At 34.3% G+C, this 24962-nt stretch overlaps 1 protein-coding gene across 2 annotated transcripts; it reads right to left on the bottom strand.

The window, feature by feature from the left end:
* Window positions 1–988: 988 nt before the first annotated feature.
* Window positions 989–23995, bottom strand: LOC149940246 (calcium-activated chloride channel regulator 1-like). Of its 2 annotated transcripts, none has more exons than XM_090177709.1 (14): window positions 23842–23995; window positions 23159–23334; window positions 18862–19168; window positions 18590–18690; window positions 18201–18401; window positions 17298–17440; window positions 15465–15579; window positions 15085–15318; window positions 11493–11795; window positions 10564–10785; window positions 8877–9147; window positions 3793–3921; window positions 3206–3460; window positions 989–1692 (listed from the first exon to the last, which is right to left on the bottom strand). In XM_090177709.1, exons 2-14 carry the CDS (start codon window positions 23324–23326, stop codon window positions 1169–1171), a joined length of 2973 nt encoding a protein of 990 aa, XP_090033835.1. In that variant the 5' UTR covers window positions 23327–23334; window positions 23842–23995; the 3' UTR covers window positions 989–1168. The 2 variants fall into 2 exon arrangements, with proteins under 2 accessions (XP_090033835.1, XP_090033836.1); XM_090177710.1 differs by lacking the exon at window positions 23842–23995 and having other exon boundaries at window positions 23159–23237; window positions 23307–23334.
* Between the last annotated feature and the right edge of the window lie 967 nt (window positions 23996–24962).

Here is a 24962-nt window from a genome sequence, read left to right as displayed (position 1 = left end):
TAATTTCGGAATTTGACTCTTTTTTCGTATATAAATTAAAGATGAAGGTTCGATTCCTGTCCGAGGTGATGGGATATTTCTCAGTCACAAGGGTATGGAAACATTCGCGGAGGTATTGCTTGGTAAAAAATGTGTTTAATTCTTAATAAGATGACTTACGCTGATGAAAACCCTTATTCGCAATAGTGCTTAAACAAAAGCTTATTTACAACACGTCAAATAATAGAGTTCAGTTAATTAATAATAATTTTAAATGATAATAATTGCGATAACTGTTTCTGAAAAATATAAAGCCAGCCTATTGGAATACGTTATCCGCGGGAAAATATCGATCTACCTCTAACGTGGAGTCATCTAGCGCCGAGCAGGGTTGGCTGGTTTTATTCTCACAAACCAAGTGGTTATTTAATAAAATCTTAAGTCGAATTAAAGTTTCAATTAACGTACAGTCAAACATAGCTAATATAATTGATAATTATTTTTAAAGCAGTAGTTGAAATTAAACCAGGTTTAAATCTAAAAGCTAATTGTTTTTTTTTCGAGTCTTGGATCTTAGTTTTTAAATTTTGTGTATATTTTGAATAATAGTGAACAGAATTACCCGTTCTATTCTATTAAAGGAGCACTGGTTACATTTTTATGATGACTCACATCAGCGGGGTTTCATTCGGTGGCAGTTCGGGCTTAAACTATTCACCTAAAAAATGAGTAGATAAACAAATTAAAAAAAATTTTTAATTTCAAATTATAATTTTGATTTGACCTTTAAATAACTCAGTTTCTACGTATATTATAGATAGTTTAATTAAAGATTAATTTAAAAAATCAAATATTTATATTAAAAAATAAAACTGTATTCAATCAAAGTTTAGACGAATATTGAGAGTTTAAAAAACTTTAATGCTTCACATTAAATGAAACCACCAAATACAATTATACGAATGTTTTCTACAGACCAAGAGTTCAATAATCTGATCTAAATTTCAGAGAAAAGGCAATCGTTTCAGCATTGTTATACAGAATCAGATTATTCTATGACAACATTATTTCTCTATTTCGGATTTACGTTATTTTAAAGCTCTAAAGGAAGCGTGAAGAATTTTTTGGCAATTTGAAAAAATTAAATTAGTTATGACCAATAGTGTTTAGGACTTTCGACAACAGACCTTCAATTATACGTTAACCTTTCTTCGATCTTGTTAAAACGAGGCGGATCAGGTTTTGAGCATCTTACATAAGTTAGCGGTTGATATTGTTTCGATTTAACTTGATTACTCATCAATTTCAAAACAAGAATAAGCACGAGACAAAATGCAAATGATAGGAATACCAATACGGTTATTAGTATTGGCTTTGATTCTCTCAAAGAGTAGCTATTTACTTCAATTGACCTTGGATCGAAATGGTTCTTTTCGACAAAGGCGAAAGCGATATTTGAGAGCTCAGCGGCGTTGTTAGCTTCATCGACCGCAATTATGGCGAAATGGAACGCATCGACCTCTGGACCCTTGAAATACGTTTTATTGGCTTCGGTGGCTAAGGTCAAGCGGACGCTTACACTCTGCTTTTCTCCACCCAACGTTGGTGTCAAAGTTCCACTTAATAGTGATGTCTCGTTTATTTTGCGGCAATCAGAAAAAGATGAACGCAGCTTTTGAACGTGTTCCGAATACCGCAGCTCGAGTGAAGCAGCTAAAGATAATAGTGTTAGCAAAATAATTCGGTAGAAACAGTTAGAGTGGCCACATATCCTATCTTGTAATGTGGTTAAAAATTTCAAGTCTGTTTTTATAATGCCAAATTACCCAATTATTGCGCTTTGATAAATTTTAATTAGAACTAATATTTAAGCAATAGAAACAGAAGTTAAGGTTGGCCTTTGTTTAAAAAGAAGCGAACTACTTTTTACCGCGATCGAGGAAACGTTTTGATAAATTACACGGAAGAAGATATGAGGGACGGAATAGAATCGAAAACTTAAAAAAGGTTTTCTTTTCAAAAAGCTCGTGGCGCCATAGCTGACCGAAGACTAAGAATTTAGCCTTCTCTTTACAGGGCCGTAATGCTTCAACTTTAATATAAATTTGGTTAAAGTACTACCAACAATTTTAATTTGTTACTTTATGATATGTAAAAACAATTTAAATATTTTAAAAAATTAAACTTTAAAATTACTTAATTTTCAGTCTAACGTTTTTTCAACAAATTGGTCAATTATATTGTCATTATTTATGGGATTTTTGAACAATTCCTTTTCTTATTTATGGCTACCGGACGGACAATATATGTTGGGAAATTAGGCGTATTTTCATCTCATTCGTATAAACAGCTCATTCACGAATATGCCTTTTGACGTATTGGGTTATAAGATAACACGGGACTCACGAGTAAATTTATTTAAAAAATTTATTATTTTGTATTGGATATTTTTTAGATTAAAGAATTTTCTGTATTATGTTTAAATATACTTTGCTTATTGAAGCGTAGTTTATATGAGCATACAGGCCTGAAAATAAACTTAACATTCGAAGGCCCTAGTCAACAGTAGCGGCGCCAGCAAAAGGCCGGGAAAGGCCTGGCCCTACTTGAAGTTTTGGTAGGTGCCTCCAAAAGTCGTCTTAAGGGGCCTCCAAAATTGAATATATGGGCCTCTAAATTATTTAATATCAGAAAATTCTGTAATTTGTTTGCGAAACAATTTATTTATTAATTTTTCAATATTCAATGCGAGTGATTCGCTTAACGACACTGCTGTTTTTATTCCTTTCAAAGGTACGAGTCACTTTTCTTTGACAGTAGTTTACTTTTAAGTTTTAAGTGTTCTCGAGCGCTACTATATCCAAATTGTATCTTTAATTTTATCTTTACAAATAAATGGTGCTTTAACTTACTTTACTTAGTGTACCTACCTACATTCATTGTCGTAAAGTTGTAAGTTCTGATGTAAGGGATGTACATGCGAAGTACCGAAGGAATGAACATAAATTGCTAGACTGGAATTCAGTCGTAGAAATAAGTAAATAACCACTCATTTGTTAAGGGGGGGGGGGACTCGAAATGGTTGGCCTACCTCCCCAAAAATCCGGGCGCCGCTATTGCTAGTCAATTGACTATTTTGCCTAGGCCGAAACACGGCTTTGCCTATATATTTTAGGTTATAATCATAATAATCATTAGATATGATATGCAATTTCGAAATGCCTACCAGTTCCAACATTTAAATCGTCACCAGGAGAGGTCCAGCTTAAAATGATGACTTTGTCGATGGTGCTTACATGGAGGATGTGATCTACTTGCAAATCGCTGATTCTGGATGGAGGAGTGATATCGTTGTCCACCTCATCCCAATTCTCCACCTTGAACACTCCCCCATAAACGATTCTTTCAAACTTATCCAGAACTTCTTTATCCGCGCCATTGTCGTCTGAGTCATGCACGCTGCGCCCAGTTCTTCTTCGACCTTTTAAAATAAAATCAGCGAGTAATTTTGAATATAAAACTAAAACCAATTTAATATCCATACATCAATTAAAAACACAATTCAAATTCAAATCACTAAAAAATAAATTTTTAATTTTAATTTCAATATATGATTTTAAAAATGAAAACTAACTATTACGTTCGTATTTATACTCCAATTGAAAACATAATTGACTTTTAAACCGTAATAAGAAAGTCCAATTAGAAAAGGACCATCCAGTCTTAATAGTTTTTAGCGAATTGTTGAATAGGTTTCATTGACACTGCGTTGCCCAACTTGAAATAAATGTATTTTATACCGTAAAAGCTTACGTTTAATAAATTCCTTATATTTGGCATGCCCTTCGTTGGAAACTTTAGCTATGACGCCGTATCTTCCACTGCCAGAAAAACTAGTAAAATATGCCGAATATATTCCATCGTTTTCTACTTTGTCAGGAGCTGAATCAAAAATCAGAAAGGGTAAAAATTACACGTGTAATATTGTAGTCACGTGAAACCATTTTATTGATGTATATGCTTCCAAATTATAATTTTTCCCGTTTAGAATTTATTTTATAATATTTATTTAATTTTCAAAAATACTTTTGATTAAAGACTGATTAATTATAGTATCAGAGTTTTAAAAAGTATTTCTAAGATAGCGTTTCCCTTGTCGACGATAACAGGCAAAACAAATATTTTTATTTATCTTTCACTTAAAATGACAATGTTTTAGTGATTTAATAGTACATTCCCAATAAATATATTTACCACCATAAACGATAATATTATTACTATTTTGAGTTGATGGATATTAAGAGATTGGTTCCCCCATAACTGGTAAGGAAGCTTCATATATGCACATTTAAACTGCAAAATAATAACTGAACATCTTATAATAATCCATAATTTTACAAACTAATACCAATAATAGATTTAAAACAGACGATAATTTCATATTAAAATCTAATTAAGAATCTACAGCGAAGAGTAATTTTAGAAGGTCAATGGAGGAGCAAAAAACACCTCCAACTAACACAGCCTTCTAGATGCCCGGTTTCCTGCGTGTTCGGCCTAAAGGGATGCCTTAGTTATAAGGCTAGCTGTTTACACCATGAGAGAGAAACCCTGGGAAGCAGAAATAAAACCCCGAAAGAAACCAGAGCAGAGATCTGAACAGAAGAAAGCATAGTACACATTAAAATGCCCCAATTCGACTCGTTTTGCAATTCCCATCAAGTTAAGGAACTTTTTTTAAAGTGAAGCCCGGTTCCATCCCTCCTATCGCAGAGTCAAAGTAGCCTCATCCAGATATCACGAAGAAAACCTTTTCTAAACTCAATCTCGCGTTGATCGAAACTAGCCGAAGCCAAATAAAACCAAGCCGCAACTTAATCAATATTGAGTAGTATTAGTAATGTTGGTCCAAGATTTGCCTCCCCAACCCTCTAAATTGCGCTGTTTAATTGTTACACTCTCATACAAATGTTAGGAACCCCCAACAATAAAGATGAACCAAAGCTCGTCTATTCTATATGGTATTAAAACTCATTTTATTTTTGTGTTGATAATTTACATTCTCAAGCCCCCTTTTCATTTCAAGTGTATTAAATAAATAATCAAAATAAAAGCCAACCACAATAACATAATTAACGATGCTAGTTTATACATAAATGTCTTTAATATTTGGTCTCAATAAATAGTTGCAGTCGACTAGGAAAAACTTTTCGTAAGCATATAGCCTAAAGGAGGAATCCATACCTCTACTTGGAATGCTTATCCTGGCGTATCGCGTATGGTAAGATCACTCTGACGGCTTTGGCCCCTCCTACGAGAGAAAAAATCCCCTTTGCGCGCGCTCCCCTCTCACGTTGTTGTTTGTTAAGTTAACCCATACCAAAATAGGAGTCTTGTTTAAGAATGAAATAAGGATGCATTTGGATTACGTTTTATTTAACAAATAAGTAAGTCGGGGAAAATGTCGTAACCCATATTTATTTGTTACGTTTAAGTAAAACTTAATCAAGCCTTATGATAACCTAATCAAATTAATGTTTTTTGGACTTAATGTCCCACTCAAATAAGACTTAATTATCTTCTAAAAATGACTTATTTTGAGAGTACCAATTTCGTTTAGATGAAATTGAAAAATCGGTTAAATTAAGACTGCAATAATTGTAATTTTACGGTTAAATGCAGCTTGAAAAATAAAAACATGGAGACTCTTCAATTCGGTTTAATACTGCAGCCTTATTAACCACTAAAAACGAAAACAAATACTGGGTAAAATATTATTATTTTAAATATAAAATAGTTTTAAAATCGCATCGACAATACAAAGTTGTCATACATAAATTTGAGGCTCAAATAACACTAACTAAACTCTTATATTTGTTTGAGTTTTCCAGTTAAAATTCTGTTTAAATAAAGTTTTAATAAGTTTTAAATTAAATCTGTTATAAAAGTAAATTCAATTTCTGAAACATTAAGTTTTCAAAAACTTTAATCAGTTATGGGGCCCCTTTTATGTTTTAAAGCGAATATAATCCTCAATCAACCACTAAGAAGCACCGAAAATGTCAAGATTAAGGATTCGGGTCTCTGAAGTCGATTTGTCGGCCCCTAGTGAAATTAAAATAAGCTATAGCCTGCCAAACCTACCCACGGCACAGATACTGCCTTTAATTCGAGTAAAAAAAGGTGTAAATACCCTAGATCAAAATCATCATAAAACCTAAAATGTGCAGTGTAAGTTATCCTTATTTATAATAAAATTTGAGGCTCGCTCAAATAAGACCAATTTCATTCTTAAATAAGCCAGATTTTTAGTAAACATTTCGTTTTACTCAAGTCCTAAGTAACATTTAACACAGTACTGCCACAAAAGTATATTCAGTATTAAATAAATCAGAGAAGTTAAGTTTAATAATAGTTTTAAATTAGCTTTAAAAAAGGTCTAAATACCCTATATGAAAACTAAAATATTCAGTGTAAAATATCCTTATTTTAAACTTAAAGTAGTCAAATAAGACTTAAATAGCTATTAACTATGAATGTATTTTAGATTCTTTCCCGTTTAGATCAAGTGTAAAATAAGACTTAAACATAAATCTCAAAAGATAAGATCTAGAAGAGTCTTGAATTAGGTTTAAAAATGCAGCCTTAATAACAGAAAAGAAATAATAATAAGCAGTGTAAAAAATCCTTATTTAAACCTTAAAATATTCTTTATATAAGATTGGCAGTACATTGTTTATAAAACTAACTTTACGCTCAATTAATGAATTTAACTTATCAAAATGTTTCTCTTGGCACTTTCAACAAAATTTGTTAGTTACAGCAATTGTTCTTCATTTTATGCCTTATGATTTCCGTTATGCTCTAGTGGCGTAGACAAGGGGGGCTTCCACGTTCCAACCCCCTTTGGTCGTACCTTAGACTTTACTTAATGTCCACCGCCTTCTCGACCCCTCTGAACCTTTATAGAGTGTGAACCCCTCCTGGGCAGATTTCAGACTACGCGACTGTTACGCGTAAGTTCCAAAAATTAAAATTATATAATTTTTTATGAAAACAATATATTAATTAATTATTAATATAATTAATATGAAATTAATAAGCAAAACTAAAAAAAAATTTATTACTAATTTCCAGGAAGTTTTTGGATTACTTCGGAATGTTTTCTAGACTATTTGATGATGGATACTGAAAATATTGCTTTCTTGAAGTACGTAATTTTATCACTAACCCATTTTGTTATTAAATCACTTCCAAACGCCACAACCTATCCTTAATGTATAACGAAGAAATTTTCCCGGTTTTAAACGCTGAAAATAAACCATGCTATCCCACCGGTAAGTACAAAACACACTAACAACACGGTTACTTAAATCTAAATACCTACTACGATGTAAAAAATAACGGTTTCAATAGGGGTTTAATGCAATTTCGTAAACCGTTTTGTGGGTTAATTTAAACCATTTATGATTTATTAATTAAACGCTAAAATTGTAAGACCGAATCGGTTTTTGAACAACCTATAAAAAATTTCATAGTGGACTTAACAATTTCTTATTGGTATAAGTTAGCTCTAAATCGCGTAACAAATTAATTTCAAGAAAATATTATTTGAATGTTCATTCATATAAACGGCACCCCATACACAATTTGGTATAAAATCCAATTGTTTTTATTTAATACTTACGAATTCGATACATAAGAAGATCAACGTCTTGAAGAAAGTGGTCTTGTTGGCTCTAAGTCTACTGTAATGTTTATTCTAAATGAGTATCTAATTTTGTAGGAAAGAAAAGTGCTTTCAAGCTGACAACAAACTAATAATTAGAGAGATATTAAAATTAAATTACTGGTTAAATGAAGGCCATAATTGCTGTTATTTTTGCAGTTTTAATTGAGACTAAAATATGCATTATTTTGCAGTTTAATTTGAGATTACAATGTGCGTTATTTTTGCAGTTTAAATTGAGACTAACATGAATTATTTTTGCTGTTTAAGTTGAGACTAAAATATGTATTAGTTTGGATAAAATTTATACTAAAATTAATATTATATTTGCAGCTAGTAATAAGTTTAAAATAACCCTAGTAATATACGCTTAAGTTTAATCTTAAACAAGACTATATATTTAAAGGAGAAATATCAGACATAAATTAAACTGAAATTAACCGTTATTAGGAGTCTTAAATAGGACTCTCCCAGAGCTGAACTAAATCTAAAATAAGGATATGTATAATAATAATAATAATCAGCTCTTCTAATACACAAGGCACCACCTTAGGCCTAAGTCATCAAGCGACTATTTGGAACTGTGGCAGTTTCAAAAAGTGTTAGACAAGTTTTATTTTTCTAACTTGTTTGAAACTTAAACAAACCAAAATATAGCAATCTTAAATAAGTCTAGATTTTTACTCCAAATAAGAATGATATAACTCGGAAACCAGGATGTATTTGGGACTGTGGCAGCTTAAAAGGAGTCTGTTTTTATACTAAAAAATACAACTTCGTATTTACTACACAACGATACAAAAATCTGCCGCTATAAGCATTCCAAGTAGAGGTGTGGATTTCTGAGAGTTGCTATTATATCGATTTTACACAATCAATCAGCATTCTTTTTTATCCCCTTTGTTAATAGTTTTTACGAAAATCATCTTTTAAAAAATTATTTGAAGTTGTTAATTATTTTAATAAATTAGTCAGAAAAGTTAAAGGGCGGACGAAGTTTTCAATTCTAAAAATGGTCAATTTGAAGGTCAAGATCGCCTTTAACTAAAGATCGGCCGTTTTGGAACTCCCACTCTATATGTTTGTTTCCCTGTAAGCATTTAATTAACCTCGTTCCCCCAAGTTCGAAAATTGTAATACACGTTTTGAATTGAAGAAAGTAACTTACTCGCTCCGTTATCTTTCAACGTAATTTCAACGAGAGAACCATTTGGACGTGAAATATGAGCCGTAACTTTGGCGTTTATCACAGCAACGTATTCTCTCTTCACTTCAGCAAAAATAGTTAAACTCTTTGGATGTTGAATGGTGATGTCGCTTAGTTGGACGCGAACTCTGATGGGTTGGATTTTAGGGTTGTTCGGAAACGAACGGACGAAAATATCAACGGCCGGAAGAATCGGATTTCTGCTTTTAATAGTTAACTTCCATGTCCCAGGCTACAACAACAAGGAAATAAATAAAAATACTAGAATATGTAACCACAAGAAGTGCTTACTTATAAAAAAAAGAGAGATTTTCTGGTGTAATAGTGTTAGAAACTGACACCAGTGAATTTTAAGCCGAACACTCCAGAAGTTTGAACAACAACTTCGGGAGTCACGTAAACATTTCAGACGTTTTACTTTCCCGTTTTATACTTTGCAAAAATTGCAGTCGAATATTTAACAGGATTGTAGACCATTGGACCGAAATCCCATTCGTCCGAATGTACCATTTAACCGGATCCCAATCGACCGAAAACTGCGTTTTGCGCGGTTTTCATTCAATATAACATTAGTGATACAATTTTATATATCGTAGGATACGTGACGAGAGTATATCTAATTTGGACAAAACTATGTCTTAAATATTTATTATTTCATACCGATGGGTATTTTTAGACCTTTTCCCCTTGAAATTCGATATTTTCCGGGTTTAATTTTTGAAAATAACCTTGATAAGACCCGACGTGAAATAGTTGCCTACCATATCTAACCTAACCCAACCCAATCTAACCCAACCCAACCCAACCTAACCCAACCCAACCCAACCCAACCCAACCCAACCCAACCTGAACTAACCTACCCGAAGTGAAAACGAACCAGATTTAATTTTCCCGTTCAACCGAATCCCGCTATGTTGGGCTATAAACGAAAATACGTTTCGGTTCAATGGGATTTGATCGAACGGGATTCGGTCCAATAGTATACAACCATTTAACAGTCATATTTCGATCGAGCTACGTGACACGTAATATATTTAAATAAAATACTGATAATAATAATTTTCGATCTCAATAAATTGAGACACAGTTATGACAACTTTTTTTTATCTAGCAGCATACTTGTAAAAAGCATAAATACTTGTTTGAATTGAAATTCGCCTAGGCCTTGTACAATAAAGACTAATTTGGAGAAGTACGGTTATACAAAGAGATACTTTTGCAATACACTAGGGCAAAAGGAACGGCTTCAAGGAAATAACATAAGGAGATGGATACTTGACTCGTTGGCGATATAATAATAATAATAATCAGCTAGGCTAATACCCTAGGCCTAGGTCATCGAGCGACTTTTAAAACCAGCAATTCAGGTGTTCGGGTTACAATGCATAGGAGGGTGGTGGCAAGCCCTGCAAGCCACGCGAGCCAACAGCTCTCTACACTAACTATTACCGTTAAGCTCAACAAGTTTTTATGGAAGGGGAAGAGCTCTAGGGAAAACCCCTTAAACCAGTGGGGAGAGAACTTGCAAACTCAACGCAGAAGGAGTAGTTCCGAGTTTACACTCAGCTGGGATCGAACCACTCCGCCACCCCACCTTAAAATAAATATAAAAGTATGATTCTACACTGTAATGATAATAAATACGAACCTCGGCATCCGGTATTGAAAATCGAACCCATTGAACTGAGTTACTGAACTCTTCTTTGTTGGTATCAGATATTTCGGATCCATTTGGTCTCACGAGAACTACATCGATCATTTTGACGTTTGCAGTTTGAATTGTGAAAACGGTGCTCTTTCCAATTTGATTGTCTATATTTATCTCTTTGGTCAATATTTGACTATCGGATGTTAGTCGCTCATTGGCAATCTAAATAAAAAATTAAATTTAATAAAATTCTAGGTACCTACGTATCGGATACAAAACGTTCAATGAGTTAGCTCCAATCTTAGGGCAGAAGTGAAAACTAAAATCATCTCGGGGGGAAGGGGGGGATAAGACCATGAGTTAGCAAACAAGACGCAGAAATATATACACATAATGTTATAGAAACATTGATAAACTATTTGTTAGACTTATTTATCAGAGTCAGAATAGATATTTTGAGAAAATAAGATTCTGTTGTTAACAGGAAAAATATTTACAAGCCACTGCAAAATTACAATATCAGAAGAAAAGTTGGGGCTTATGCTTCGATAACCAGAAGGTTAAAAATATCAAAAAATCCGTTGGTAGAGTATGCAATGTGTAACTTTAAACTAGTGTAAAAATTATGCGAAGGAATGAAAAAACTCAACGCACTTAATAATGTATCTACCCTGGATTCTTTCTTCGCTTGAACTCCACGTAGCCGGTGTCATTAGACTTGCAACTGCGTTTGAAAACGGCGGCGTACTCGCCACAAGCCGAAACATGTCGCGCTTTTTTAGTTGAATTATTTTAATGATTAAAATATTTTAACAATAAATTAACCTTATAGTGTACTTTTAATCGTTGAGTTTTTTCATTTCTGCGCATACCGTTGGTAGATATTTAAAAATAATTTTTAATTTAAAAACCAATGTCTAGTTTATTACCGTGACAGGTTGGTTGTCCAATTCGATTTGTGTTGTTGTGGCTTCAAGAAAGGCATACTCCAAAGAATTTGCGAAAGTAAAACCATCCAAATTATTGAACAAATACAGCTCCCCTCCAGTAGAAGACGTCAGATTTTCCAGTTTCTCTGAAGCGTTATTACCGAATGCGATGGCGGATACGACAACATTTTGCTCGATTAGATCTGGTAGAACTTCGTCTATCTTCGGGTAGACGTTTTCTTCCCCATCCGTCAAAAGAACAATTTGACCTCCTTCGGGTGATTTTCCACCATTTTTAAAAACCTGATGACCACCAAAATATCAAATAAGAGTTAACTGTGAGTTCTACTTTGAAAGTAAACTAGAACATTCTTATGTACAGTATTATTTTGCACGGCCTAATTTCCGAAAATTTTGGCTCTACGCGTAAGCACATCTATATGAGCGTATTCATTATACATATACATACGCGTGTACCGATATAGATTTTAATTATAAAATTTAATAGGTAAAATGCTACAGAGACGGGTCTGAATCGAGGGGCTGATAACTATCCGTAATCGCTGTAAAAGCCTGTTTCTTTGACTGTACTAAAGTGATTACGTGATCGATTACCGATTATGTAACCGCCTCAGTGGTGCCCCCTTGTCTTGTTATGTAATATTTTTTGATTTTCATTCTATTTTATATTTTATGTAAAGTCCCCGAGTGTTCTAGGTTTTGCTTTATGTAAAGTCCCAGAGTTTGTTTTGAAATCGGGTAAGCGAAGTAAGTCTTTATGAATGTCCCCTCGGACTTTTCGTCAGTATGTTTTTAAGGTTAAGCTGACGTAACTAACGTAATATCGCTATAATATATTAGTTTCCTACGCAATAATTCTATTTTCATAAATGCTTATAATATTGAAATACCTAAATCTATCAAACGTTAGCTATTTTAAGTTGAAATTTAAGTTTAAGTCATGTATATAATAAAGGTTGGCCCCCTAGTAATTTCTAAAGTATAAAGTCCCTAAGGAACTATATGACCTGATGGCCCAAGATTAGAAATGTAATTTAAGTGTGATCCCCATTAAGTTTTAGTCAAATATTAAAGTTAAATGTAAAGTAATGCAGATTTCATTGTTAAGCCTAAGCCCCAAAGAATTAAATAGAATAGACAAGGAGGAGAGTTTTATTGTCAGTTTGAGAGAGCCCCACGCAAAAAACCTTGAAACTATCATAAACTTCTAAAAATAGTCATAAATCGTGCATCGGATCCCTCAGCAACAAGGCCAAGGTTACCAAAAACGCGATAGGATGAAAGGACCCCCAACTCCCCACCGACCTCAAATTCGTCAAGTCACGTAAACACCAAAAAAGCATAGTCAAAGGCATAACCACCCCCCTACGTACTATGGACCCAATGCCCAAAAAGGAGCACCATCATTAAGGAATGAGTGACAAGACCGAGGGTATAAAAAAGACCCCTCGAAACCAGAAGAGAACCCCAAAAGAGACTTGCAGGCGGAAGCTCTGCTCAGCCATGGCCCGACCCTTCACTTAGAAACTTCAAACTTTAAACCAAAACTTAGAAATGAAATCATTCATAATAACGACGTTCGGCGAGTCCCCAGACGTATCCAGCTACGAAAATCCAAATCCCAATAGAGCGAGAGACGTAAATCCAATCCAGAGTTTGAGAGTCCCGTTCAGGTCCGAAAGAGTTATCCCGACTCGCAGCAAATCCTTCTGCGTAGAGTTTGCAAGTTATCTCCCCACTGGTTTAAGGGGTTTTCCCCCGAAATTTTGGTTTCCCCTTCCATAAAAACTTGTTGAGGTTAACGGTAATAGTTAGTGTAGGGAGCTGTTGGTTCGAACGCGTGGCATGCAGGGCTTGTCACCACCCACCTACGCATTGTAACCCGGCCACCGCTTGATGACTTAGACATAAGGTGGTGCCTTGGGTATTAGCCAAGCTGATTAAGTCTTAAAGACTTCTGGGAGCCTACTTGCGTAATCCGAAAATCCCGTAACCCGGATCCCCGTAAGCCGAAGAGACTAAGCACAATCGTCAAATTCCAGAGAAAGAGACCCCAGCCTTCCATTGCAACTTCGAGTTAAGCGACGCATCGTGAATCAAGAGAGAAAGAGGGCTCTGGGATCCGCTGCCTGGATTCATCCCTTGCCGTTCGGGAACGTGCAACCCTTCCGCGTGCGTTTGAACGAAGTGTTGTGACTGTTTGTGCCTCTTCATCGGACTGTGAGAACGAGAGTCCCGCGCGAAAGAAGAGAATTAATCCCTCCTCTCCAAGACAAGCGAAGACACCAGACAAAAGGACAATTGATCAGTAGTAATTTCTCCTAAGTCCCCCCTAAAAATTCACCGGGTCAAGGTAACGAGTCAAGTAACGACCCCCACCATCAAACTGACAAAATTCGCCCCAAATCTAGAGTTTCCTCCTAATAACCAATACCGCGAGATAGCGTAGACCCCCTAGTAAAACCCACAATTTCCTGTGGAGTCCCGAAGAGATTACCAGACTAGAAAACCCCGGAAAGACGAGATAGTAAGTCCCGTTTAAAACCATAAGTCCCCTTGCCTTATTATATGTTATTTTATAATGTTGATTTTGTCCCCCTATTATTCTTAAGAGTGTATTATTAATAAAGAGAATTTTGATTGAGATCATACTGTTTTTCCGTCTGAGATTCCACAACCTCCCCTTTCCCTTTCCCTAACACCGGACTATTAACATCATTTGATTACTTGCCATCTAATCACCAAAACGCTCCGACCGGAGAGAGGTTATAATTAAGCACTACCAAAAGCTGTACTCGCTGAAATCGGTGTAAAGAATTTGAGGTAGGTTAGTCCCTCGCTCTGAATTATAAATTTAAAGGAATCAAAATTTACATAGAAATTTAGTGCTTTTTCAAACATTTATTAGGTTAAGAGGAAGGCTAATCACTCATGTATCTCACCTTAAGCTGCACTAAGGTATATATTATTTGTATATAAGGGGAATGACTAGGTTGATACGATTCGTAGCGTTTCTGCCAATCCACCTCACGCTCTGACAGTAAGCTCCTCCCATTGAATAGCAATAAAATCGACCCCGTATCTCATAGGTTCCCTAAGACTTCCCATTTTATTGAAACACACATTGATGACGTTTTTTCTTCCTTCGGCGTCATGTTAAGGACCAAAACTAGGCCGTGATGCCCGCTGTTCGTCTCAACAAAGCCATTCTCCCTAGTTATGAATACATACATTCTTGGTTAGACTTAGGAAATAAATTCGTCGAACTCTGCCGTAAACGATTAAGTTTTTTATTAAACCGTTGGCACTTGGCGCGTAACAGCAGGGACCAGGTAATAATAGGATTACTCTCGAGTTCTTCGGTTTTCTCTTTTTGTTGAGGTTAATTGTAATAATAGATGTAGAGAGCTGCTGGCTCGCGTGGCATGAAGGCCTTGCCACCACTAGACTTATAGGCATATAAATATGTATACTGTAACTGACTGTAGTGCCTTGGGTACTAGTTTAGCTGATTATAATTAAACCAACTTCTACTAATTTATAATTAAATTGGTTTCACGAGAGCGCTTACCTGAACCGCATCAACTAATCCTTTTCCAATGGCTGTGTAGCCCTTATCCTCGGATTGTGGAAGCAGTGTACTCAAATATTTTCTATCTTCCGAATTTTCAATTTTCGTTAAGTTTGACACAATGTTAGCGTAAGTGCTGAAAGTGACAATTCCAATTTCGTTTCCATCTGGAATACAAACTGGATCTTCAATGCATCTTGTAGTTGCTGTCAGCAAAATCTCCATAGGCTTTCCCTAAATTTCGGAAAAATAAGCAAAGGAAATTTAAACAGTTGAGTTTGTAAATAGTGAAGCATTAATTAATGATAATAGCCGAGTAATGGATGTTAGCCATTTATTATTCTGGTATGATCGTTGATGAATATTTAAATAAAAAGTACCTTCATGCTGTACGATGTGTCCAAAACCCACACAAATCGGTTTGATATAGTTTCAACCTTCTTTTTGACGTAAAGGTAGCGAAAGATTGGTGCTGTGTCTTGATCATCCGGAACCCTTTATTATAAATATAAATTTTTTGTAGCTTCATTAATTGCTTCTTTTCCCATTGGATAAAGTTTTTGGAATTTGGTATACCTTTAAACAATATGGCACGCCATCCCGGTCAAAATTAAAAAGAAAAAAAACGGAGTTTTTCGTTGAAAAAAAAAATTGGATATTTTTCCAAAAAAAAAATATTTTAAAATATAATTTTTGTTGAAAAAAAAAATAATTTTGAAAGAAAAAAAATAATTTCGAAAGAAAAAAAATTAATAATTTATTTCAATTACTAGTTAGATTATTTTGTGTTTAAAACATTTAAACTCAAAAAAGTTAATAAAAATACTTGGTACGTCTTAAATCAATTATTTAACGTTTATTTTGGAGTCTTATTGGTTTATTTACCTCGGTTAAAAGGTAATTTGACTTAAAAACCTTGGCGGGCATTTTTCTAATTGGAACCCTTCTCCTAATCCTAATGGTTCTCGAGATAAATTTTTAATGACCTTGAACTAATGTTTCAAGGTCATCATAAGTTACAAATTACGAACTCTCCCCCTCAGTTTAGAGTGTCACGACTATTTTGATCCGTTAGAGGGGGGAGTTCGTAATTTGTAACTTATGATGACCTTGAAACATTAGTTCAAGGTCATTAAAAATTTATCTCGAGAACCATTAGGATTAGGAGAATGGTTCCAATTAGAAAAATGCCCGCCAAGGTTTTTAAGTCAAATTACCTTTCACCTGAGGTAAATAAACCAATAAGACTCCAAAATAAACGTTAAATAATTGATTTAAGACGTACCAAGTATTTTTATTAACTTTTTTGAGTTTAAATGTTTTAAACACAAAATAATCTAACTAGTAATTGAAATAAATTGAATGGCCTTGAACTAATTAAGGTCATCATAAGTTACAAATTACGAACTCTCCCCCTCAGTTTAGAGTGTCACGACTATTTTGATCCGTTAGATCTGGTAGTTTTCGATTTATAAGCCCTTAAATGTCGTGTCATGATTGGAATATCACACACGACCTTATGGTTTTTGGTCTAACATTTCTCGGCTTCCCATTGGTCAAATTAGATCGGGTCAAAGCTGGTTAGACTTAAAATTAAACGTAGAACACATTTCTAATTGGAACCATTCTTCTAATCCTGACGGTTCTCGACGTAAAATTTGAATGACCTTGAAGACCTGGTTCAAGGTCATTGAAATTTTCATTGTCATTTGTCCCCCTGCACCCTCTATGTAACCTGCAAATTTCAAATTCTTAAATAAAACACATTTTGAGTAATTGCCTCTGTATCGATTTTTAGTTAACACCCTGTATATTAATATCGAGCTTCTTTAGGTTTCGTCGAAAGGGAGCGGTGTACAAAAATATGCATTGAATTCACAATCAAAATAATCCCATGACAGTATTAGTAGTCCCTGCAAGCGTAAAGTAGAGCCATCTATGTGTGGTATATGCAAAAAAAATAAAAATTTTCTTTCAAAATTATTAATTTTTTTCTTTCAAAATTATAATTTTTTTCTTTCAAAATAATTTTTTTTTCTATCAAAATTATTTTTTTTTCTTTCAAAATTTTTTTTCAACAAAAATTATATTTTAAAATATTTTTTTTTTTGGAAAAATATCAATTTTTTTTTCAACGAAAAACTCCGTTTTTTTTCTTTTTAATTTTGTTTTAATAAAACAACCCACCCACAAATTCAGCTATACATACTTGCCTTTGAATATGAATAAAATCTTGATGATGTGAGACCACATCCCAGGCACTTCGGCCATTGCACTCATCGTTTTGTCTATTTGGAGCATCTTCGTTATGTTTCCTCCCTTTATCAGAGCTATCACTACTACAATAGTGCACGACCTACATATTAATTACAAATATATTAAATACATTGTATACATGACAAAAAAAAACAATTTAAATTATGTTCCTTTAATTTCAAACCTATCAAACTGAACATCAAATCAAATCGATAAAGAAAATCTGTATAATTTAAAATAGTAGTACTAAAGTTATCAAACCTTCTTGTTTATGACTAGATGTAGAAATTACATTTTTACGGTACACACCGCTCTAAGCTTTGATTTCCAAAAGCTCCATTTTGTAAAATATCTGTTATAGCATAAGCCTATCAACCCTAAGTTTGAATCGAAAGGCAGTGTTGGTTCAAGCAAACGACTGGCGGAAAAGAGAAACGTAACGCGTCCCGCAATGCATGATGCCAGCGGCTTTGGTAAGAGAGAGGTGCATAGAGAGAAAGGGGGAAGGAAGAAGCTTCAATTTATCTCTACTGGTGCCGATACTATCGCCTGATTTCTTCTTTTTCGCCCGTCCAGTGGTGGTACAAAGGGCGCTATGCGCGTTTCAAACTTAGAGGTTATAGGCTTATGGTTATAGTGTATATTTACGCTTCTAGCATTGTTTTAAATAAACATAAACTTATTGAAAATTTTAAATATTAAATAGATAATTGAATAAATCTTACAACGGGCATAGTGTAATCTAAAAAGGATTTAATTGAGTGTTTAATAAAAAACAGAAATCTAGTTCAGCATTTCACATTTAAATTTCGTTGTAATTATCGATTTTAATTTATAAATATTTATCTTTGAAAAAGTACCTCTGGAATGCGAGCTGTGTACATAATCGATGCGTAAACTTTATCTTCTTCTTCTTCGAATTGACTTGGAATGGCCGTACAGTTTATCAAATCTGACAAGATTATTTTTCCTTCCGTTGGGTTTACTTTACAAATTGGTGAAAAGTCGAATGAACTTGGAATTGACTTGACACAGCCGGTTGCAGCATTACCATTTAGATCCTAAAAGTTAGTTTTATCGAAAGTCTAAATTAATTAAAAACACACATGGTTTACTCATTTGAGTGTAAATAACCAATTTTTGTTAATTTTACAATATTAATGAATAGTCCTCAAAAAAAACCAATTGAAAGGGTATAAGAACCAAGTTTATAATTAAATTTAAGTAAATTATAAATACACTTACATACACTGTCATAATAAAACGTTGGGTACTTTTTGCTCCCCACATATCCGAATTCATCGAAAACACCGTAACGAAATTTAGACCATTCTTGAATTATTCTATATTCTGAAGAAAAAAGATGGATTTTGGAATTACAATAATTTTTAACCTTAGATTCGGTTATGAAAATATGGTTTGACTAGCTAGAAACGCTATTATTGCTTAATAAGTGCTCATTGATGCTGCTAAAATTTCTATGTTTGTCCTCAAAATGAAGTACCGAATTAGTTTCTGTACCTGGTATTTCGCCTTCTCGAAAAATCTCTTGACTAACTGGATTTTTGATATAATCCGGCGTCAAATGAATGTAATCGAAGGTACCAGTCTGACCGCAAGTTCCAGTTTGCAGAGTATAAGGTTCACTTCCATATTGAGGGTTTTCCACGTCTATTCGGAAATGCGCTTTTTGAAAAAGATCTTCGGTGGTGTTTTCATATTTCGATTTATACTTCCAGGTGTTCGGAATGACTATTTGGATTTCTTTGAAATAGCCCCTGTGTTCAGTTGCCTCGAACAATACTTCGGAAGCGGCATAAAACATTTTCTGAGTAAGAAAATAAATTGCTAATGAATTAGAATAACCAAATGTTAAAAGATTCGTAGGTCTGTTTTCAGGTAAAAGAGCCAGAATCTTTCATGGTTTTGTCCTGTAAAAACGTAACTAGCGTGTGCACAAATAGACCAGTAAAGAAAACCGCTTTCCATTTAAAATATTTTAAACGAACTTTCGAGGGAATTGTGGGTAGGAAAGGAGAACCTGATTGGCTATTACGGGAGTCTGGGCATATTCTATATTATCCTACTTGTACGGCGGTTCAGTGTTACACATCTTAAACTAATTATTAGTTTAAATTATTAAAACTGTTTGGAAATAAGAAAAAAGTAGATCTTAAAGAAGAACTTAACAACTAGGAAAAAAGGTATTATAATATTCAAATCTAATTTCAAAAATGTTTTTCGGACAAAGCTTTATGTATCTTTCAATGTAGGTCTGCTTTGAATTTGATTTTTAATGACGATTTAAGTTTACCAAAAGGTAAGCTTCTACAACCTTTAACGCAATACTTTGAACCACCGTGACACTCATTTAACAAGATTAATTTAAATAATTATATTTAATTATTACAAAAAATGACAACATAAGCAGCCAACGTTCGTAGACCAATGAAAAAAGGTTGACAGTTGTAGAAATCAGCCGTAAGATGTCGCTACCATCACAAATATCACGTGACTTGGTTGGATAACCCCATTTTCTTCCCCGTTTTTTAAAAAACTTCCACGTTAAAATTAAAGATAAACTGGCATACAATTTATTTACCCGTCTATAGCGTCGGAAGACAATTGCTTTAAAACTGGGCGGATTTGATTGCGTTTAGAGGGAGGAGCTTACTCCTCGAACATGAGGGTGATTGGGGGAAAACGTTATACGTTTGTATAACATTATAAACCAAATATTCATCAAAAATCATAATTATTTAACGAGAAAGAAATGGATAAAAATAACATGCCTAGCTACTAGTTGACTAAATCCTGAGTGTATCAATGTGAAAGTAAGTAATTAATGTTATTTCTAAAAAGTGTCGTAGTCAGGATGTTAGTTCCAGGTGGGTGGGGGGCCCATGCGTTTCGCTCCCCACTAGCTACGCCACTGCTTTCTATACAAGATAACTTTATCAGGGTGATCCCAGCAAGTTCAAAAATTATTATTGGAAAAATAAAAAGTTTGTGGTCGATTTATTAGATATATTTCGGGAAAAAAGGAAATTTTAAGAAAAATTTGATTAAAATAACGCGAAACATAGGTTGCAAGTATTTATGAAGGGTAAATCAATGGTTTTTAAAGGGAATTTGGTTAAATAATTTCTAATATTTTTTTAAATGCATTCTAATTATGTAGATTTTGATACCAAAAGACGTAATAATCCTAATTGCAACAGGTAAAGCCCGAAAAATTACCGAAATATAGGAAAAAAAAAGGAAAATAGTTTTAGGAACACATTGAAAATATAGGAAAAATTATAATTTATAAGAGGTGTGGTCACTCTGCTTTATTCGAACCTTTAAATTTATGTAGGGTACTTCACTGTATATGCTTTGTTTTAGCTAAAAGATTTCCGAATTTATATTGTTGTGTAAATCCAATTGAAAAAATAAACCACGAATTGAAATCACGCTCCCGAGATAGACTTATTTTGTGCATCTCAATGCACGTCTCACATTTCATCATCTCACCGAAAAACTTTTGTTCAACTTTAATCAAGCTAAAATTGGAATTAAAATTGATTAAGCCATTTCATTTAAAATTGGGTGTCAATCAACTCTCTCGTAAGATACGTTTACGATTTATATACAGGGTCTTTTTTTTTTGCTCGGAAAAGTGTTTTTTTTCAAAAACTATTTATAGTACCGATTTCAAATTTGGAAGGTCAATTCTCTATACCGGGGGACATCAGTTTGAGAAATTTGAGCGTTTTCGGTAATGTTTTTCACCAATTTTGAAAAATTATTTTTCGACCACTAGGTGCGAGATAAAAAATTTCTATTATAAAGTTGTAGGCCATCATCGAAAACCCTTAAAAATTGTTCACTCGACGAAAAACAATTTATTTATCAGTGAAAATTCGAGCTTGAAAAATTTACAAGTTGGTGAAGCCAAATTACGATTGTTTGAAACGATAATTGAAACCGAATTACCTAATCCAGTTGAAACTTTGGTTAAAAAAACGACCGGATTTAAAAAACACGAGGCTATAGGTCAATCCTAAACATGCATTGGGTATTTAAAGGAAAACTTTGGGAGATTATTATCAGTGTTTGATAATATTTCGAACAATGCCTCGTTATTCAGTAGCTGAGCGTACCGAGATAGTTGCCATTTACTATGGAGAAGCAGCGCAAAACCTTAGAAGAGTGAGTGAAATCTTCGCAGAAAGACATCCAAATGGAGCACCATCTGTAAATACAGTAAGACGAGCAATTCACGATTTCAATCAATTTGGTAACTTGCAACCTAGGTTTCGCGGATTGGGTCAACCGGATTTAGACTTCGAGAACAATGTACTCGCGTACTTTGTGGCATATCCTCGTCACAGTTGCGCTAACGCCGCTGCTGATTTGGGTTGTTCTGCAAATCGTGTGTGGAAAATTCTTCGTAAGAATCGCTATCACCCATACAGAGCTACGCTCCACCAAGGACTAATTGACGGAGACCATCAAAGACGTTATGAATTTAGCAACTGGTTACTAAATGCTGTCCAAGAAGATAGACAATTTTTGCGCCATGTTTTGTTCTCCGACGAAGCGTCATTTTCTAGAGATGGGCCCATTAATCATCAAAACAGCCATCTTTGGTCTGACATCCACCCACATTGGGGTTTTGAATATCATCACCAGGTTCAATTTGAACGGGTCAATGTTTGGGTTGGACTTGTTGGAAACCGTTTGATTGGTCCCTTTTTCCTGCCGACGAACCTCAACGGCCAAAGGTATTTACATTTTCTACAGAACGAACTGAGTGACGCAATCGACGACCTTCCATTGGCTGAAAGACGTCAGTTGTGGTTTCAGCAAGATGGCGCCCCTCCGCATTTTTCCCGGCAAGTAACTGAGCACCTCAACAACGAGTTTCCTGAAAGGTGGATAGGGAGAAATGGTCCAGTGCATTGGCCAGCAAGGTCACCTGACCTAACACCGCTGGATTATTTTCTCTGGGGATTCGTTAAAGCAAAGGTATACGCCACGCCCATTGAAACTAGGGAGGAACTCATTAGACGAATAATCAGTGCTTGCCGAGACGTCACACCAGAAATGGTAGAGAAAGCGTTTGAGAACTTAATTGTCCGCGCACAAACCTGTGTTGCAGCCAATGGTGATATTATTGAAAATGTTTTGTAAAAATTTATGTGAATAAAATATCTGCATTTAAAAACCAAACGTGTACATTTTTTCAAGTGTGAAAACTCTACTACGTTTGTATTAGACTTGTTCCCTTTTCAATTATCGTTTCAAACAACCGTAATTTGGCTTCACCAACTTGTAAATTTTTCAAGCTCGAATTTTCACTGATAAATAAGTTGTTTTTCGTCGAGTGAACAATTTTTAAGGGTTTTCGATGACGGCCTACAACTTTATAATAGAAATTTTTTATCTCGCACCTAGTGGTCGAAAAATAATTTTTCAAAATTGGTGAAAAACATTACCGAAAACGCTCAAATTTCTCAAACTGATGTCCCCCGGTATAGAGAATTGACCTTCAAAATTTGAAATCGGTACTATAAATAGTTTTTGAAAAAAAACACTTTTCCGAGCAAAAAAAAAGACCCTGTATATATTTACGATTTATATATATATTCACGATTAAATTTAATCTGAATTGTATTTTAGGTCTATTCAAAGTTACTCACTCGCCCCAATATAGCAGACTCCTATTTAGAATTTACAATTATGTTTACTGTGTTGTGATAAGCATTAATTATATAAAAGCAATATTTAATATCGGTTAAATTATCAGCATGGATGTTATAAGTCATATTACCTCAATATTTTCTGTTATAATGTCTTCTTCGGGAACATTTTTATTAATAGCAACAACAATCCCACTGTATCCAAAATCGCTGATAGAAATAGAAATTGCAGTTGACAGACAAGGACCAAAAATGATCACAACTACTGTTGACACGAACAATTGTAAGTACATCATCATACTTCGTCCTGTAAAATATAAAAATATACAGTAATATTTTAATAATTCAATTAACACAAAAATCATAAATATTCAAAAGACCACATCCTGTAATTTTTGCAATAAGTATAAACCTTAAAATTTGTAAATTCAATTCTAAATTAAATTGGTTAGGCAACTAATAATATTATTATACATGAGAAAAACAAATATTGAATTGCTTGTGCAGCTTAAAATAATTGATAATGTATGTTCCGGTATAGAATTATCCAACGTGACGTAACATTTCACACACCCTGGCCCTTCCCCCGTGACATTTAGTAACGCTTGAACGAATCTCCCCCACCCCCTCCATGCTTTAATTAATTTGTGAACAGTGTCAAAATTGAATACATGATATCGTAAATTGAGCTAAATAGTTAATCGAGTTACCATTATTGGGACGCGGACCATCCCGCAGTCGAAGTAAGGTTAGCGATCATACTGCTTTGGAAAAGTTTGGTGTAACAATATTTTGAAAGGAATAAAACACTAACCTGAACTGATTTAAAGAAGTGCACTTTATAGCTCCCTCGCTTGTTGCCTCTTTATATTAATGAAATATGTTTTCAACTATTAAAAGAAACCCTCAAACCACGGACTCATTAAATAAACTCGGTACTGTGTCGTGTAACAACCCGTCGGTCACCAACCGCTTCACTCATCAAAAACAGATCTATTACACTTTAGAGCGAAAAACCTCGTGGAATATCTTTTTAAATTTTTCAAGTCGGATATCTGCACGTATTCAATAAAAATGCGGTCGAAAAAACCAAAAAACCGGCTTAAAATAACACTATCGGAAGTTATCTGTCAAGAGATTTATATTTCGCCTCACTACCTGAGAAAAAATATCAACTCGAAGTCCTTTCCGAGAGGACTTTATACCCAACATACTAAACAAAATATTTCATTTGCCATGTACTGGTACGAATCATGTTTTAACTTATCTAACGAACTCAACTTCTCTGTCCTAAAAAGTTAAATTCGTTTTATGCAGATTTATTTTGTTGTATCTCTAACACTCGTCCTTCAGTTTGAAACCTATTTAAAGTAATCTTGTCAACAATACGGAATTGAATTTAAAACGTGTTTACAATCTACCTCAAGAAAGTCATAAAAACAGGTACTAAATCTGTCCATAACGAAGTTGCTTTTACGAGACAACTTAAAATTATGGAATAAAGCTTGCGGTACATTGGAAAACTAAGAAAATTCAAAAAGAATAACTTACTTATCCCACATACATGCCGATTGTTTCGTGAAATCATTCCTATCGCGCACCGTCGTCTCCTTTTCCATATCAGCTTCTTTAAGATGCCGCTTCTAAAACTGCTACGCTTAATCTTATCTCGTTTTTTTCAAAATGTGTATACCTGTATATTGAACGGTTTGCTGTGTAACTGTTTTGTTCGATAAACAAAGATATTTACAACTCATTCATTATGGGATTTGAGGCTATAGTGTCATTGTACCAAGGGCCCCCCAATTTGCTAGAGCTGGAACTCATTCCCATCACTAGGAGTGGTTATCCAATGTACCTTTGCTACCAATCTGTTACTGCATTGCAGGCGAATGATTAACAGAAATGGGTCTTGAAAAACTGAATATTAATTTT

This window comes from Leiobunum rupestre, chromosome 6 (assembly GCF_980474605.1).
Source record: "Leiobunum rupestre chromosome 6, qqLeiRupe1.1.hap1, whole genome shotgun sequence".
NCBI classification, from domain to species: Eukaryota; Metazoa; Arthropoda; class Arachnida; order Opiliones; family Sclerosomatidae; genus Leiobunum; species Leiobunum rupestre.
The sequence above is the reverse complement of the archived record's forward strand: the minus strand, read 5'-3'. Positions and strand labels throughout refer to the sequence as shown.